Source organism: Muntiacus reevesi, chromosome 1 (assembly GCF_963930625.1).
Source record: "Muntiacus reevesi chromosome 1, mMunRee1.1, whole genome shotgun sequence".
NCBI lineage: Eukaryota > Metazoa > Chordata > Mammalia > Artiodactyla > Cervidae > Muntiacus > Muntiacus reevesi.
In genome coordinates, this window is record NC_089249.1 from 73,819,150 (window position 1) to 73,835,491 (window position 16,342).

The 16,342-nt window shown below is 39.4% G+C and overlaps 1 protein-coding gene across 1 annotated transcript; it reads left to right on the plus strand.

The window, feature by feature from the left end:
- Positions 1-14,181: 14,181 nt before the first annotated feature.
- LOC136173097 (olfactory receptor 6N1) lies at positions 14,182-15,120 on the plus strand. The gene has a single exon (XM_065942427.1). It carries the CDS (start codon positions 14,182-14,184, stop codon positions 15,118-15,120), a length of 939 nt encoding a protein of 312 aa, XP_065798499.1.
- Positions 15,121-16,342: the final 1,222 nt, after the last annotated feature.

Genomic DNA, 16,342 nt, shown 5'->3' on the forward strand with positions numbered 1-16,342 from the left:
GTTTTGTTACTTGATGTATATCTACACCCGGAATCTAACAAATGTCTAAATATGGTGAGTATTTAATACAAATGCAATAAATAGAAAGTGTAATGAGTCTTTAACAAACTGTGAAAAGCTCTTAAAGAGATGGGAATACCAGGCCACCTAACCTGTCTCCTGAGAAATCTGTATGTGGGTCAAGTAGTAACAGTTAGAACCCTGTATGGAACAAAAGATTGGTTCAGAATTGAGAAAGGAGTATGACAGGGCTGTCTGCTGTCACTATGTTTATTTAACCTATACACTGAGCATGTCATGAGAAATGCTGGGCTGAAAATTACAAGCTGGAATCAAGATAGGTAGGAGAAACATCAACAACCTCAGATATGTGGATGATATCACTCTTGACAGCCTAAAGTGAAGAGGAACTAAGGAGACTCTTGATGAGGGTGAAGGAAGAGAGTGAAAAAGCAGCCTTAAAACTAAACATTAAAATAACTGAGATTATGGTGTTCAACTTTCTTTATAGTCCAGCTCACACATCCATACATGACTACTGGAAAAACCATAGCCTTGACTAGATGGACGTTTGTTGGCAAAGTAGTGTCTCTGCTTTTTAATATGCTGTCTAGGTTGGTCATAACTTTTCTTCCAAGAATTAAGCATCTTTTAATTTAATGGCTGCAGTCACCATCTGCAGTGATTTTGGAGCCCCCAAAAATAAAGTCAGCCACTGTTTCTACTGTTTCTCCATCTATTTGCCATCTGATTTTTGTTTTCTGAATGTTGAGCTTTAAGCCAACTTTTTTCACTCTCCTCTTTCACTTTCATCAAGAGGTTCTTTAGTTCTTCTTCACTTTCTGCCATAAGGGTGGTGTCATCTGCATATCTGAGGTTATTGACATTTCTCCCAGCAATCTAGATTCCAGCTTGTGCTTCCTCCAGCCCAGCGCCAAAGAATTGATGCTTTAGAACTGTGGTGTTGGAGAAGACTCTTGAGAGTCCCTTGGACTGTAAGAATATCCAACCAGTCCACCCTAAAGATCAGTCCTGAATATTCATTGGAAGGACTGATGTTGAAGCTGAAACTCCAATACTTTGGCCACCTGATGCAAAGAGCTGACTCATTTGAAAAGACTCTGATGTTGGGAAAGATTGAAGGTGGGAGGAGAAGGGGACAGCAGAGGATGAGATGGTTGGATGGCATCAATGACTCAACTGACATGAGTTTGAATAAACTCTGGGAGTTGGTGATGGACAGGGAGGCCTGGCGTGCTGCAGTCCATGTGGTCACAAAGAGTCAGACATGACTGAGCAACTGAACTGAGCTGAACTGAACTAAAGATCATGGCATTCAGCCCTGTAACTTCATGACAAACAGAAGGGGAAAAGGTGAAAGTAGTAACAGATTTCTTCTTCTTATACTCTAAAATCACTGTGGATGGTGACTGCAGCCATGAAATCAGATGATTGCTTCTTGGCAGGAAAGTTATGACAAACCTAAACAATATGTTGGAAAGCAGAGACATACTCTGCTGACAAAGGTCTGTATAGTCAAGGCTATTGTCTTTCCAGTGGTCATGTATGGTTGTGAGAGCTGGACCACAAAGAAGGAAGAGTGCCAAATAATTGATGTCTTCACACTGTAATGCTGGAGAAGATGCCTGAGAGTACATTGGACAGCAAGGAGACCAAACCAGTCAATCTTGACGGAAATCAATCCTGGATACTCACTGGAAGAACTGATGCTGAAGCTGAAGCTCCAGTATTTTGGTCATCTGCTACGAAGAGCTGACTCATTGGAAAAGTCCCTGATGCTGGGAAAGACAGAGGACAGAATGAGAAGAGGGAGTCAGATAATGAGATGGCTGGATGGCATCACTGATGCAACAGACATGAACTTGTGCAAACTTCAGGAAATAGTGAGGTACAGGGAGGCCTGGCATTCTGCAGTTCGTGGGGTTGAAAAGAGTTGGACATGACTGGGAGACTGAATGATAACAACCATGAATCTTACCCATTCTTGTCACTGATATATTTTTATCTTCAGTGATTTCTTCCTGATTCCAATCACTACTGGAGCCCATTGCCTTCCTACTTACTAATTAAAGGTATTATCTTTCATCTCTTTCTTCAAATCCTCCATACCTAGTTGCAATGCATTTAATGTAAATATCTGTGGGAAACACAAAGCAAAAGGGTCTGGAAATAACAAAGGAAAAGACTCAACTTTCTTTGGGCCTGATTCCTAGTTTGTTTTACTCTCTACTTGATTTGGTGAAAAATTGACTACACTCTGAATAAATTGCATACTATATGTCAGCTTCAGTTCTTGACTCCACAACCCTTTTGTTTTGCAGAGCCTGCAACTAGCCAAAGGAATGCAAAATGTACAAGCTAGATGGTAGACTATCAGTGAAAATCATTATTGAAATATGACACTTAAACATACAGAGAACTGTATAAGATATAAATGTGCAACAAAATGAATGTTCATTGAGACCGAACTATTTTTTAAGAAAACATATTTATTTTTATTTTTTATTTGGTTGTGTTGTTGTTGTTCAGTTGCTAAGTCATGTCCCACTCTTTGTGACCCCTTGAACTGCAGAATGCCTGGCTTCTCTGTCCTCCACTGTCTCCCGGAGTTTGCTCAAACCCATGTTCATGGAGTCAGAGATACCATCCAACCATCTCACCCTGTCACCTCTTCTCCTCTTGCCCTCAGTCTTTCCCAGCATGAAGGTCTTTTCCAATGAGTTGGCTCTTCATATCAGTCAAAGTATTGGAACTTCAGCTTCAGCATCAGTCCTTCCAATGAATAGTCAGGGTTGATTTCCTTTAGGATTGAATGGTTTGATGTCCTCGTAGTCCAAGGTACTCTCAAGAATCTTCTCCAGCACTACATGTTGGAAGTATCAATTCTTTAGCACTTGGCCTTCTTTATGGTCCAATTCTCACACCTGTGCATGATTACTGGAAAAAACATTTATTTGGCTGTGCTGAGTCTTAATTGCAGTGCATAGGATCTTCATTTTGGCACACTGACTCTTTCATTGTGGCATTCTGAATCTTTAGTTGAGACATGTGGGATCTAGTTCCCCAAGTACGGATCAAAACTGGGTCCTCTGCATTGGGAGTCCAGAATCTTAGCCCCTGAACTACTAGAGAAATCTTGATGGAAACTTTTTATATAATGAGCATTCAGAACAGAACACTGGAAATATCTCCAACACTCCCCATGCTCCTTTATATTAAACATACCCCTTTCCCTCCCACGAGTATAATTAATAACATGACATCTAACACTGTCGGTTGATTTTGTCTGTCTTGCTATTTGCAGAAGTTGTTTCTTACAGTATACATCTTTTGTGTCTGATTTTTTCACTCTACATGTATTTATGAGATTCATCTCTACTGTCTTAGTTGGCTGTAGCTTTTTCATTCCTGGGGGCTTCCCAGATGGCTTGGTGGTAAAGAATTCACCTGCCAATGCAGAGTATGCAGATTTGATCCCTGGGTCAGGAAGATCCCCTGTAAAAGGAAATGACAAGCCATTACAGTATTGTGTGGAAAATGTCACGGACAGAGGATCCTGGTGGGTTACAGTCCACAGGATCTAAAAGAGTCAGACAAGACAGAGTGACTGAACAATTGAGCATGTTCAGTTCATTCCTGAGAGGTGAGTATTAAATTGTCAGGAATTTTGTGAGCAGGTAGCTTGAAATCAATCATGGTGTTGGAGTATATACACTATGCAAATCAATAAATGCTACAAGGAAAGTGAAAGTTGCTCAGTTGAGTCTGACTCTTTGCCACCTCATGGACTATATGGTCCATGGAATTCTCCAGGCAAGAATACTGGAGTGGGTAGCTGTTTTTTCTCCAGGGAATCTTAATCCAGGGATCGAACCCAGGTGTCCCACATTGCAGGCAGATTTTTTTTTACCAGGTGAGCTGCCAGGGAAACCCAAATCCTACAAATAGGAGCCTTTTTTCAAGGTGATGGGTATCAAAAATAAACAAAACTAGGTACTAGTTATAGTAGTAAGGAGAAATTTTAATCAGTTACATACTATTGGAATAAAGTAGGAGGTACAGTGTGAACCGAACTCAACTTCAATTTGTACACAGGTGACAGTTGTTTAAAATAAGAATGAGGGAGTAGAGAGAAAATTGAGAATGGGGACATAGAGTCAGGGAAGTGAAAAATTAAATAGGGTTGGTAAGTATAAGTGCAATAAGGTCAGTTGTGTCTGGTAGCTGGCAATTAACTAAGTTAGGATTCTAATCTGTTACAGAGACTGGGAGACAGAGGCCCTGCCTTTCCTGATGACTACACTTTAAAGCAATGGATCTTAGGTACTTTGAGAAAGACACTTCTGAGTTGGAAGAGATCCATACACATCTCAAAAGGATAAGGGAAGGAGTCACAACTGTAAACCCTTTTCAGTAAGTGCTCTAAGAAAGGGTAATCAAGGGCCCACTCAGTTTAGTCACTCAGTCGTGTCCAACTCTTTGTGACCCCATGAACCACAGCACGCCAGGCCTCCCTGTCCATCACCAACTCCCAGAATTTACCCAAACTCATGTCCATTGAGTTGGTGATGCCATCCAGCCATCTCATACTCTGTTGTCCCCTTCTCCTCCTGCCCTCAATCCCTCCCAGCATCAGGGTCTTTTCCAATGAGTCAGCTCTTCACATCAGGTGGCCAAAATATTGGAGCTTCAGCTTTAACATCAGTCCTTCCAATGAACACCCAGGACTGATCTCCTTTAGGATGGACTGGTTGGATCTCCTTGCAGTTCAAGGAGCTCTCAAGAGTCTTCTCCAACACCACAGTTCAAAAGCATCAATTTTTTGGCGCTCAGCTTTCTTCACAGTACAACTCTCACATCCATACATGACCATTGGAAAAACCATAGCCTTGACCAGACGGACCTTTGTTGGCCAAGTAATGTCTCTGCTTTTTAATATGCTGTCTAGGTTGGTCATAACTTTCCTTCCAAGGAGTAAGCGTCTTTTAATTTCATGGCTGCAATAACCATCTGCAATGATATTGGAGTCCCCCAAAATAAAGGGCCTACTAGTTGGCTAGAATACAGTAGATTCTTTTGGTAGCCTTGGACTGTCTCAGGCAGCAACTTCATTAAGGGTGGCTAGCAGTGTACCAAATAGGAAAAGGAGTATGTCAAGGCTGTATATTGTCACCCTGTTTATCTAACTTATATGCAGAGTACATCATGAGAAACGCTGGACTGGATGAAGCACAAGCTGGAATCAAGTTTGTCGGGAGAAATATCAATAACCTCAGATATGCAGATGACACCACCCTTATGGCAGAAAGTGAAGAAGAACTAAAGAGCCTCTTGATGAAAGTGAAAGAGGAGAGTGAAAAAGTTGGCTTAAAATTCAACATTCAGAAAACTGAGATTATGGCATCTGGTCCTATCGCTTTGAGAGAGTCAATTCCTAGGCAGGTTGATAAGAAGTCTAGGGGTCCCCATGGAGAGAGGGGTTTGGACTTCTCAAGGAGGATGAAAGGACAAACTCCCCTCACCCCATTCCTTAGGATTATATAACAATAATGTATCCTGCTTGAGGACCGTCTCTGAAAAGCCTCCCGGCGAATCCTGTCATCTCAGAATGTAAATCATGGGAGCGGGTCTGGTGAGGGCTTTACAACCTCCAGACCTTCTTTTGATTCACTGTAACAACTAATTTGAGAGTATATAATTCCAGTGCTAAGACTAGCAAGGGGGTACTCTTTCTGCCCCCTTCTGATGCCTATGTCAGAAGCTTTCTCTATCTCCTTTATACTTTAATAAAACTTTATTACACAAAAGCTCTGAGTGATCCAGCCTTGTCTCTGGCCCTGAATTGAATTATTCTCCTTTAGAGGCCAAGAACCCTGGCGTCTTTGCGTGATTCAGCAACAACCTTTCAACTTCATGGCAAATAGATGGGGAAACAGTGGAAACAGTGACAGACTTTATTTTTCTGGGCTCCAAAATCACTGCAGACGGTGATTGCAGCCATGAAATTAAAAGCCGCTTACTCCTTGGAAGGAACGTTATGACCAACCTAGACAGAATATTAAAAAGCAGAGACATTACTTTGCTAACAAAGGTCTGTCTAGTCAAGGCTATGGTTTTTCCAGTAGTCACGTATGGATGTTAGAGTTGGACTATAAAGAAAGTTGAGCACCAAAGAATTGATGACTTTGAGGTGTGGTGTTGGAGAAGACTCTTGAGCATCCCTTGGACTGCAAGGAGATCCAACCAATCCATCCTAAAGGAGATCAGTCTTGGGTGTTCATTGGAAGAACTGATGTTGAAGCTGAAACTCCAATACTTTGGCCACCTGATGTGAAGAGCTGACTCACTGGAAAAGACCCTGATGCTGGGAAGGATTGAGGGCAGGAGGAGAAGGGGATGACAGAGGATGACATGATTGGAGAGCATCATCGACTTGATGGACATGAGTTTGGGTAAACTCTGGGAGTTGGTGATGGACAGGGAGGCCTGGCGTGCTGCAGTTCATGGGGTTGCAGAGAGTCGGACACGACTGAATGACTGAACTGAACTGAGACTCATTCTTGGGATGAAGCACTGAGGTGTTATAAACTATGTTATTGTTTGTTGAAGTCTTTTAATGTGTGTGAGTTGGGGGTGGGGATAACCAAAAGTTTTAAATAAATCTATAGTCATTAATTACATATAATTATTAGTTAAAAATCTATCCATAACAATCAAGGGATAAAATAACACTTTGACTCAAAAATTAAATTATTGTTTAAAATATATCTACAATAAACAAACAAACAAAAAAAACCTTTCATAACTCAGTTTAAAAAGAGTAAAGTCCTCAAGGAATAGGTTAGTAAGAAGAGAAGGAAAAATTTGGTTGAACAAACTTGAAGGCATGAGTGGGACTGGGAAAATGAAAAAAAATTAAATCCTTTAGTGGAATATGTTATAACTGATAAATACATTTTAAATTCATTATTACATTTGGTTGTTATTGCTTCATATGAAGAAAGTATATCTTCAAATACTCAGTTAGGTGGCCAGTGTCACATAAATGGCTAGAAGAACAGCTGAGACTGAAATGCAAGATCCTGAGGCAGGGCTCCCTGTAAAGCAAGATAATAGCAGAATGAAGAGGAAAATTCTGTATGCAGTTGAAATAAAACTGCTATAGATACGAGCAACAGGCAGGAGTAGGAGGCTGCCTTGACATCATTTGTGTTCTCATCCTGGCTCTATTCTTATTCTCTCAGGGCCCTAGAAGGCCAGTTGCATTTTAGAAAGATCCTGTTATAATTAGAAGTTGTATGCTTTCTCCTAGGTTGTATGATACAGGAATCTATCTGAACTTAGATCTCCCGTATCAGTTACTGTATTTTTACAGAAAAAAATATTTGCACTTAGAGATATTCTTTCTCAACTTGGACTGGTGGTTATTACAATTGTAGTGAACTACTGGATGATGAAGGACCATTGGGAAATGAACTTCTTTGACAGTTTACCTTCCTGAGAGAGCATTTTAACAAACCCAGAAGGCTTGCTCAGAGACCCAGGGGCTTCTACCTCTCTAAGAACTCTATCAATGATATTGGTCACAGGAGGGGAATCTTTCGTGATTTGACTTACTCCCAGAGGTTCTATCGAAGTGCCAAACTCCTATTCTTCCAGGCCCCAGGAGTATGTGACTGTAATGCTGTAAGTAAAAGGTAAGAAGTGAGCTGAGAGATTTTCTTTTCCAGTTCCAAACTCAGCAGTGACTGGGCTGCCACAGCCAAGAACCCTCCCACCATCAAGCTCTGGGTAAGAATGCTGTCACTCAGGCATTTCTACCATCACGTATTCTAGTCTGAGCACTGGGAAGAATGTAGAGCATTGTGAAATAGGAAGAGGAGGAGAATGATTAGAGTTCAGAGGACATATAATTCAGAACATAAAAACCATTAAAAAACTCACACACACACACACACACACACACACACACACAGATATTCTCCTTTCCAAATGTTCCTTTGGGCTCAGAATTAGTGAATTAGCTATGTTTTATCATTTAATTTTTTTCCATTTTTATGTACTTTGTCTTAACTCTGTATATCCATTAATGCTGTTATGATTATTTTTGTTTGTTTGTTTTTTTAAGCTTTGATTGTTTTTTTTTAAGTTTTTTAAGCTTTTGTTTATTTGTTTTTTTAAGTTTTGCTTTTTTTTAAGCTTTGCTTGTTTTTTTAAGCTTTTTATATTTTATTGGATTATAGTTGCTTTACAATATTGTGTTAGTGTCTGCTATATGACATAGTGAAGGGGGAGTGGAGTGAGAGGAAGGTGCAAGAGGGAGGGATATATGGTTATGTTGTAATTAGTCTGACTTTGAGAAAGTCTTCACTCCTTTCTGTATTCTAGTTTCCTCTTTTGCCAAAAGAAGATAAAACAAGATGATCTCTAAAATTCACCCCCTTCCTAACTCCCAACTCTTTGGTCCTATGCTTAAATAATTTGGGGTTATGGATAATGCAACTGTAGGGACTTGAAAATAGAATGCAAGGGATTTGTAGTAAAAGCTATTTTGGGAATAAGGGGAATAAAACTGATTACAGAGGACTGAAGTAATATAAATACTGATTTATACATGTGGTACAGGCTTCCCAGATGGGCCAGTGGTAAAGAACCTGCCTGCCAATGCAGGAGCCCTAGGTTTAATTCCTCGATCAGGAAGATCCCCTGGAGAAGAGAGTAGCAACCCACTCTAATATTCTTGCCAGGAGAACCCAATAGACAGATGTGTCTGGTGGGATATAGTCCATAGGGTCACAGAGTTGGACACAGCTTAGTTATTGAAAAACAAAAACAATACATGCGGTAGATTTTTATAAGATCCCTGACAACAATATCGGGAAACCAATGGGAGGGGGTGAGTAATTAGTAAGTTAAGGAGCTGTGTAAGTCATCTAAATTATCATAATTTTTCCATTAGCCACCATGATTGCAACGTATCCGGCATTGTGCTAAGTATCTAGAAGATGGGGCATAGTATGAGGTTTCTTTAACTTCACAAAGAGTTGCTTTGGGATGATAAGATGCATGCATGAAAAGTAACTGCAGTACATTACAGAATATAATTGGAGGAAAAGTGAGGAAGTGCTACTGGGAATTTAGAGGTATGAAAGGCCAGTGTTTACCTTGGATGGTCAAGGGAAAATGTGAGGAAACTTGAGCCAGAAATGGTTTAGGTGTCAACAGACTAACATTAGATAAAGTATATTCTAGTAAGGGTGCATGGCAAACAAAAGAAGCAAGACTGAAGATGGGAACCGATTTGGTAAACAGTGAGATCCCTATGACATGACAATTATGTTTAAATTTATGAATCTGTCTTAGAGCAATTTTTCCCCCCCCACAGAGTAAAATCCAAGAATAGTGGGTGAAACTCAGATTTCAGGTCCATAGAAGGAGTGTTAGTTGCTCAGTTGTGTCCGACTCTCTGTGACCCCAGGGGCTATGTATAGCCTGCCAGGCTCCTTTGTCCGTGGGATTCTCCAGGCAAGAATACTGACATGGGTTGTCATTTCCTTCCTCCAGAGAAGGACGTGGCTTTATGTTTATGAGCCATAAACAGCAATGGCTTATTTCAACAGTGGGAAAGAACTGTCATATGGTGCAAGGACCTTCTGGCGCTGTCAGTCTAAACAGAAATTTAATTCCCATTTGTGGGGGGATGCCAAGAGGATGGATTCCTACATGGCTGAGAAGATCTGAGTTTTCACTGCTTTGAATAAAAATGAAAACCATACAGACAATATAAAGTTTGGTTCAGACTGTTTCCTTTTATTCTTTATTTCAGCTTTCTTTCTTTTTACAGATATTAAAAGATCTTTCATTTTTATCAGTTGATGGAATCTTTGATACACTTAAAATATTCTTAGTCATACAATGAAATACAAAATTATGAAGGTCATTAGAGGGAGTGATATTTCCTAATGCTTTTTTCAACACTGACTCAAAATCTCTTGGTGCGGAAATAGAATTATAGCAGCATTTAAAAATTATAAAAGAAAATGAAATAAAACAACTGTGCAAGGGAAAAACATCAGTATTTTTTGCCATATTGATTGGGTATGAGGGAATTGGTCAAAATCTCTCTAATTGTGAACTGAGGAGTTGAATGAAGTGCTAGTTTTCAGTGGGAAATATGCTTGACCTGGTCATGGTGACTTTGATTTCCCAGACAGAGTATCGAAGGAGCTAATGACATCAGGTCATCATTAAGCAATGAAGCAAAGCAGTTTGACAATACTGTGAGTCTTTGGAGGTAAGTGGAAACCTTACCCTCCAAGAAAGGAAAGATCAAGACATTGGCTTCTAACATTCAGCCTGGAGGCTGCAGCCATGAATATCTGAAAGTTTAGTTAAGGTCTCTACACAACATATCTGTGAGTAGAATTGGGAGGCCAGATATGGAGAGGAGCAGTTCCAGGAATCAGAGAAGGCAATGGCAGCCCACTCCAGTACTCTTGCTTGGAAAATCCCATGGACAGAGGAGCCTGCTAGGCTGCAGTCCAAGGGGTCGCTAAGAGTCAGACACGCCTAAGCGACTTCACTTTCACTTTTCACTTTCATGCATTGGAGAAGGAAATGGCAACCCACTCCAGTGTTCTTGCCTGGAGAATCCCAGGGACAGGGGAGCCTGGTGGGCTGCCATCTATGGGGTCACACAGAGTTGGATACGACTGAAGCAACTTAGCGGCAACAGCAGCAGCAGTTCCAGGAATGGTGTTTTATATTTAAGTTTATAGGGATGGAATGTGAAACATTTAGGAAAGAAAAGATCTGAGTTGGATAAAAATGTGGGGATAAGTTTCTAGAGGTGACATGCCTACATCCAAGATTTGAAAGAGAGAGAAGGCAGAATTGGGCAGTGGACAGACAAGAATTTAAAGTTAAAAAAACTAAACAAAGAGGAAATCTCTGATAGTAAATGATTCTGCTGAAGCAGAGTCACCCACAGAAGAGTTCTGTCTAGAAGTAGTCCTCTGGTATCTTAGTGGAGAAACATTCACATTAATTCTCAGAATGAAAAACGTTTTGATATAAGAGGTGGCCATGCTGCTCCGATTTAGAAGAAAATCCTAAGAACAAAGCAGAGTAAATAAAATTAGCTTGGATGGGATCAGATGGGTCTAGAGAGGAAAGATGTGATAAGAAGGTTGGAGGGCAGAAAGAGGAGACCTTTCATAACACTTTGCCTTTACACAAGTATACCTTTGTGCCTAGAATACTTTAATTTTTTCATCTAGAAAATTCTGACAGTTTTTCATTTCAAATGAAATTATGCCTTCTATGAGGTTTTCCTGAACTCCATTTCCAGTCCGTAGGTCATTTATTGCTCTTCCAACTCTTATTGTATATGCAAATAAGCATTTATTTTTATAAATTTGCTTTTTCATTTAACAAGTATTTACTGAATTGTTATCATGTTTGAGACACAGCTCTAAACACTTGAAGTATATCAGTGAACTAAACAACAAAATCCCTTGGTCTCACAGAGTTTATATTCTCACAAAGGAGAGAAACAATAAATAATTGGGATAATCAATAAGTACATTTTATAATATGTTAAAGATGATAAGTACCATTGGAAAAAAAAATGAAAAGTAAAGTAGTGAAAGGTGATTTCAGTTGGATGCAAGGAAGGAGGGAAACTGCAGTTTTATTTAGGGTGGTTCAGGTAGAGCTGACTGAGAGAGTTAGATTTGGATGAAAACTTGTAATGAATGAAAAAGATATCCAAGTGGATATTTGGTGAAAAAAAAGTTTAGGAAGAGGAAACATCTACAGCAAAGACAGTAAAATATCAAGCCACAGAAGAGAGGAAAAGAAAGACCTAATTTAATAATTTAAAAGGATAACTCAGCTGGCTGCATCAGCTTGAGGGTATTGATGAACAAATGCAAATAAGAATATCTGTTAGGAGACAATTATAGTAACAGAGGTGCATGATGACAGTGCCTTAATTCAAGTGAAAAATAGATCCTGGATGTACGAGAGAAAGGTGGAAACAGTGATGAATGTGAGAATTTTGGTCCATTAGCTGAGAGATTGTAATTGCCATCATTTGAGATGGGGAAGACTATGGGCAGTGCCCAAGGGAATTCATTTGGAGATGGCTACTAAATGATTAATAGGAGATGTGCACAGGCAGTTGAATAAGGGAGAGATATATAAGGGAGAGAAATGTTGGTTGGGATATTCATTTAGAAATCAACACATATATGGAAGGGAGGTTTAAACCATAGCATTGGATGACATTAACAAAGTGGTGAGTTTACAAAGAAATGAGAAAAGAAGAATTAATGCTGACCTCTGCAAACTATGGCATTAAAAAGTTAGGGCAGAGAGAAAATTTCCACTAACGTAGAAAGAAACCTAAAGTATAGCATCCTGAGGGCCAAGCGATGAGAGTGTGTCAAGAGTCAGGATAGATGACCTCCATGAAGAATGGCTGAGAGTCCAAGTAAGCAAAGGAATAAGAGTGACAATTGGATTTATCAAATCTTAGCTAATTAGTGGCTATAGGATGTAGGCTTTGCTGGAGAGGATGTTATGAAGGTTTAATTAATGAGTTTAAGAGTGAAGCAAGTCAGACAGAGAAAGAGAAATATTGTACCTTATCACTTATATGTGGAAGATAAAAAAAGTGATACAAATAAACTTATTTACAAAACAGAAACAGACTCACAGACTTAGAGAAGAAATTCAGTGAGGAAGCCAGAGAGGGATAGTTAGGGATTGACATGTACACAATGCTGCTTTTAAAATGGATATTAAACAAGGACCCACTGTGGAGCATGGGGAACTCGGTTCAATATTGTGTAATAATCTAAATGGGAAGAGAATTTGAAAATGAACAGATACATGTACATGTAAACTGAACCACTTTGTTGTATGTCTGACTCTAACACAGTCTTGTTAATCAAGTATACCCCAATAGAGTAGTAAGAGAGGAATTAGAGGCAGTAAATATAGGCAGCTTACATATGGGAAGAGTTTATTACAGTGACAGAGAAGGAAATGGGGCAGTGGCTGTGGGGTAAGTGAATCAAGAGGTTCACTTTTTGCACTTTGTTTTGTTTTCTTGCTTGTTTTTTGTTCCTTGACAAAGCAGTAGCATATTTCCATGATGATAGAATGTTCTAGTAAACAGTTGTAAAGTAATTAGTTGGCTCTCCATTTTCTCTATTAGAATATTAGTTTCTCAACTTCAGATGCCATATTTTCTTTATCGATTTAACCCCTGTTCTAGGTATTAATATAATGCTTACACACAGATAATGTTCAGTTAATCTTTGCTGCATTGACCTCAACACAGTGAAAATCAAATATTTACCATCTGTGAAGAAACAAATCAGAAAAGTGCATTTGAAGTTGGTGGAGGGGGAAAGTGGTAAGAAGAACTGATAAAGTGGCCACAGTATGGAGTAGAAATGCAGAGATAGATTTGCCCTCTGGTTTTTGGTGGCTCTTTTATTTACTTAATCACCCTTTTTCCTTGGCTAGGATTCTCACCAATGTCCAAAAGAGGTGAAACTCTGATCTACCTGCTTGAAAGAAGCTGTTAGACCTGTTTTCATAAGAAAACGGAATGGAGCTGGGAGTGAAAGCATTGATTCTTTGGTGTCCAGAACACTGAAGAAGAAAGTGAATTAAAATTGAAATTAAAATGTATGGTCCAAATGATTTAATCTTAGTGGAGTGAACTATTTTATTAGTATTTTATTAGTATAAATGATGATTTATACCTCATACAAGGAATATATATAAATTATGATATGAATCTGGTTGAGGAATATTTAAATTTTTAAAACACCTATAGATTCCATTAAGAAAGATAAATTGGTTATAGAAGGAATTACAGTAGCCAAAAATGGGTTGTATAATTAGAGAAGACAATTTAAGTCTGGTTATAAGAATGGATACTCTGAAGGAGGTTGTGGACAACTGTTTGGGGGAGGGATAGAAAGTTCAGCCTCGTAGAACATGTAGTAAGATCACTTATTCTGGAGGTCCAGGGGAAGGACAAATGGACTTTGAGGGTTTCCTTCTTCATAGATATTCTTTGGCTCAACATTGTTCCTCATCCTTCCGTATTTTACATTCCAGGCATATGAATGGAGAGCAATGAAGCCTGGGAATTGGAGCCAGGTAACAGAGTTCATCATCTTGGGCTTTCCCCATCTTCAGGGTGTTCAGGCTTTTCTCTTCCTCTTGTTACTCCTAATCTACCTCACTACCATCCTGGGAAACCTGCTGATATTCTTGGTGGTCTGCCTGGACTCCCGGCTCCACACACCCATGTACCACTTTGTCAGCATGCTCTCCTTACTGGAACTTGGCTACACAGCTGTCACCATCCCCAAGATGCTGTCGAACTTGCTCAGTGAGAAGAAGACCATTTCCTTCTCTGGATGCCTTCTGCAAATCTACTTCTTCCACTCTCTTGGGGCCACTGAATGCTATCTTCTCACAGCTATGGCTTATGACAGATACTTAGCCATCTGTCAGCCCCTCCACTATCCTACTCGCATGACCCCAGCACTCTGTCTCAAGATTGCTGTTGGCTGTTGGTTGGGAGGCTTGGCTGGGCCAGTGGCTGAAATTTCCTTGGTCTCCCACCTCCCTTTTTGTGGTCCCAATAACATTCAGCACATCTTTTGTGATTTCCCTCCTGTTCTGAGCTTGGCTTGTACTGACACATCGATCAATGTCCTAGTGGACTTTATTATCAATTCTTGCAAGATCCTGGCCACCTTTCTGTTAATCCTCAGCTCCTATGTGCACATCATCTATACAGTGCTCAGAATTCCTTCCGCTGCAGGCAAGAGGAAGGCCTTCTCAACCTGTGCCTCCCACCTCACTGTGGTCCTCATCTTCTACGGGAGCATCCTCTTCATGTACGTTCGGCTGAAGAAGAGCTACTCCCTGGACTATGACCGGGCCCTGGCTGTGGTCTACTCAGTGCTCACACCCTTCCTCAACCCCTTTATCTACAGCTTGCGCAACAAGGAGATCAAGGAGGCTGTGAGGAGGCAGTTAAAGAGGACAGGAATACTGGAGTGAAGGTGGAGGAAGCAGGCCAAGTGTGAAGCTGAGCATATGGTGACCTTGGGGGTCCTCAGTAGTCACAGATGAAATACAAAGTGCTCAGAGATTTTCTACATGGGCTACTGAACTGGGGCAAATCTGCCTAGTTTTCAGTGATAGTGCAGCCATTATAATATCTGCTGCCACCACATGTAACTTCGGACCAGAGACTGGCAATCCTCTCTAGCAATGTGATACGGTACTGTGACTATCAAATCCTGGATGTTTGTACACCATACTTTGGATGTTAGTCAAATCTATGTTTTCCTTATATATAAGTCTTTCAGATTTACTTGATTAATTTACTTGATTTACATTTAGTCATATGATCAATAATAAAATTTCCTAAGTACCTCTTAGGAAAAAAAGGTATTTCATGTATCATTTACAATCATTTCATGTACACCGAACATCTATGTATTAAAATGGAAAACACTGATGTAGTAGAGAAAAGCTTTCTTTCAACATCACATATATCTGGTTTAAATTCTAGTTCATTTAATCAGTTATTAAATACAGAATTTCTATAACTCAAACTTTCTTAATTGATGAGTAAACTTCATCATTTGTTATTCTTGAAGGTTGTTTTGAAAAAAAGAGTTACATTTATTTTATTTAACTCTGCCCAGACCTCTCATCATTACTCTGTTAGAACAATATCCAGGAAAACATAATTAAGCAAAAATATTTCCTAGATATTTTTATTAAAAGGAAAAAAGGGGTAAACTAGCCAGAAGGAGAATTTGTGAAATGTGTTTATCTCAGAGGTCTTAATATCTGTTCCCAGTAAAAAGTGTGAAAATGGAGTCTGTGGCAGGAAATAGGATCACTTTTTATGTTGGACTACTTTATTTCATTTCAAGATAATTACTTCTCTTAATATATGACAAACCTATGGTTTAGCATCTGAGAAATTTAAGTCTTAAATTATTATTTGGTGTTAGGGATTATTTATACATTGGCTATCTACTGTTGATATATGTTGACTATAAGAAAATCTTTAATCCTGTGTAGAATTACATAGATCGACATAATAAAGATCCCAAAGTATTTGTATTTCTACAATCTTCCATCTGTCAATTCAGCACATATTTATTTAACTATTAGTATATACCAAATGCTGTGCTACACTTTACATAAAATGATGTACAAAGCAGATGTTACCCTGTTTTTAAGTTCTTATTCTTAGAAATGTTTT

Coding starts and splice junctions, on each gene's coding strand:
- LOC136173097 (XM_065942427.1), top strand. CDS start 14,182: ATGAAGCCTGGGAATTGGAGCCAGGTAACAGAGTTCATCATCTTGGGC.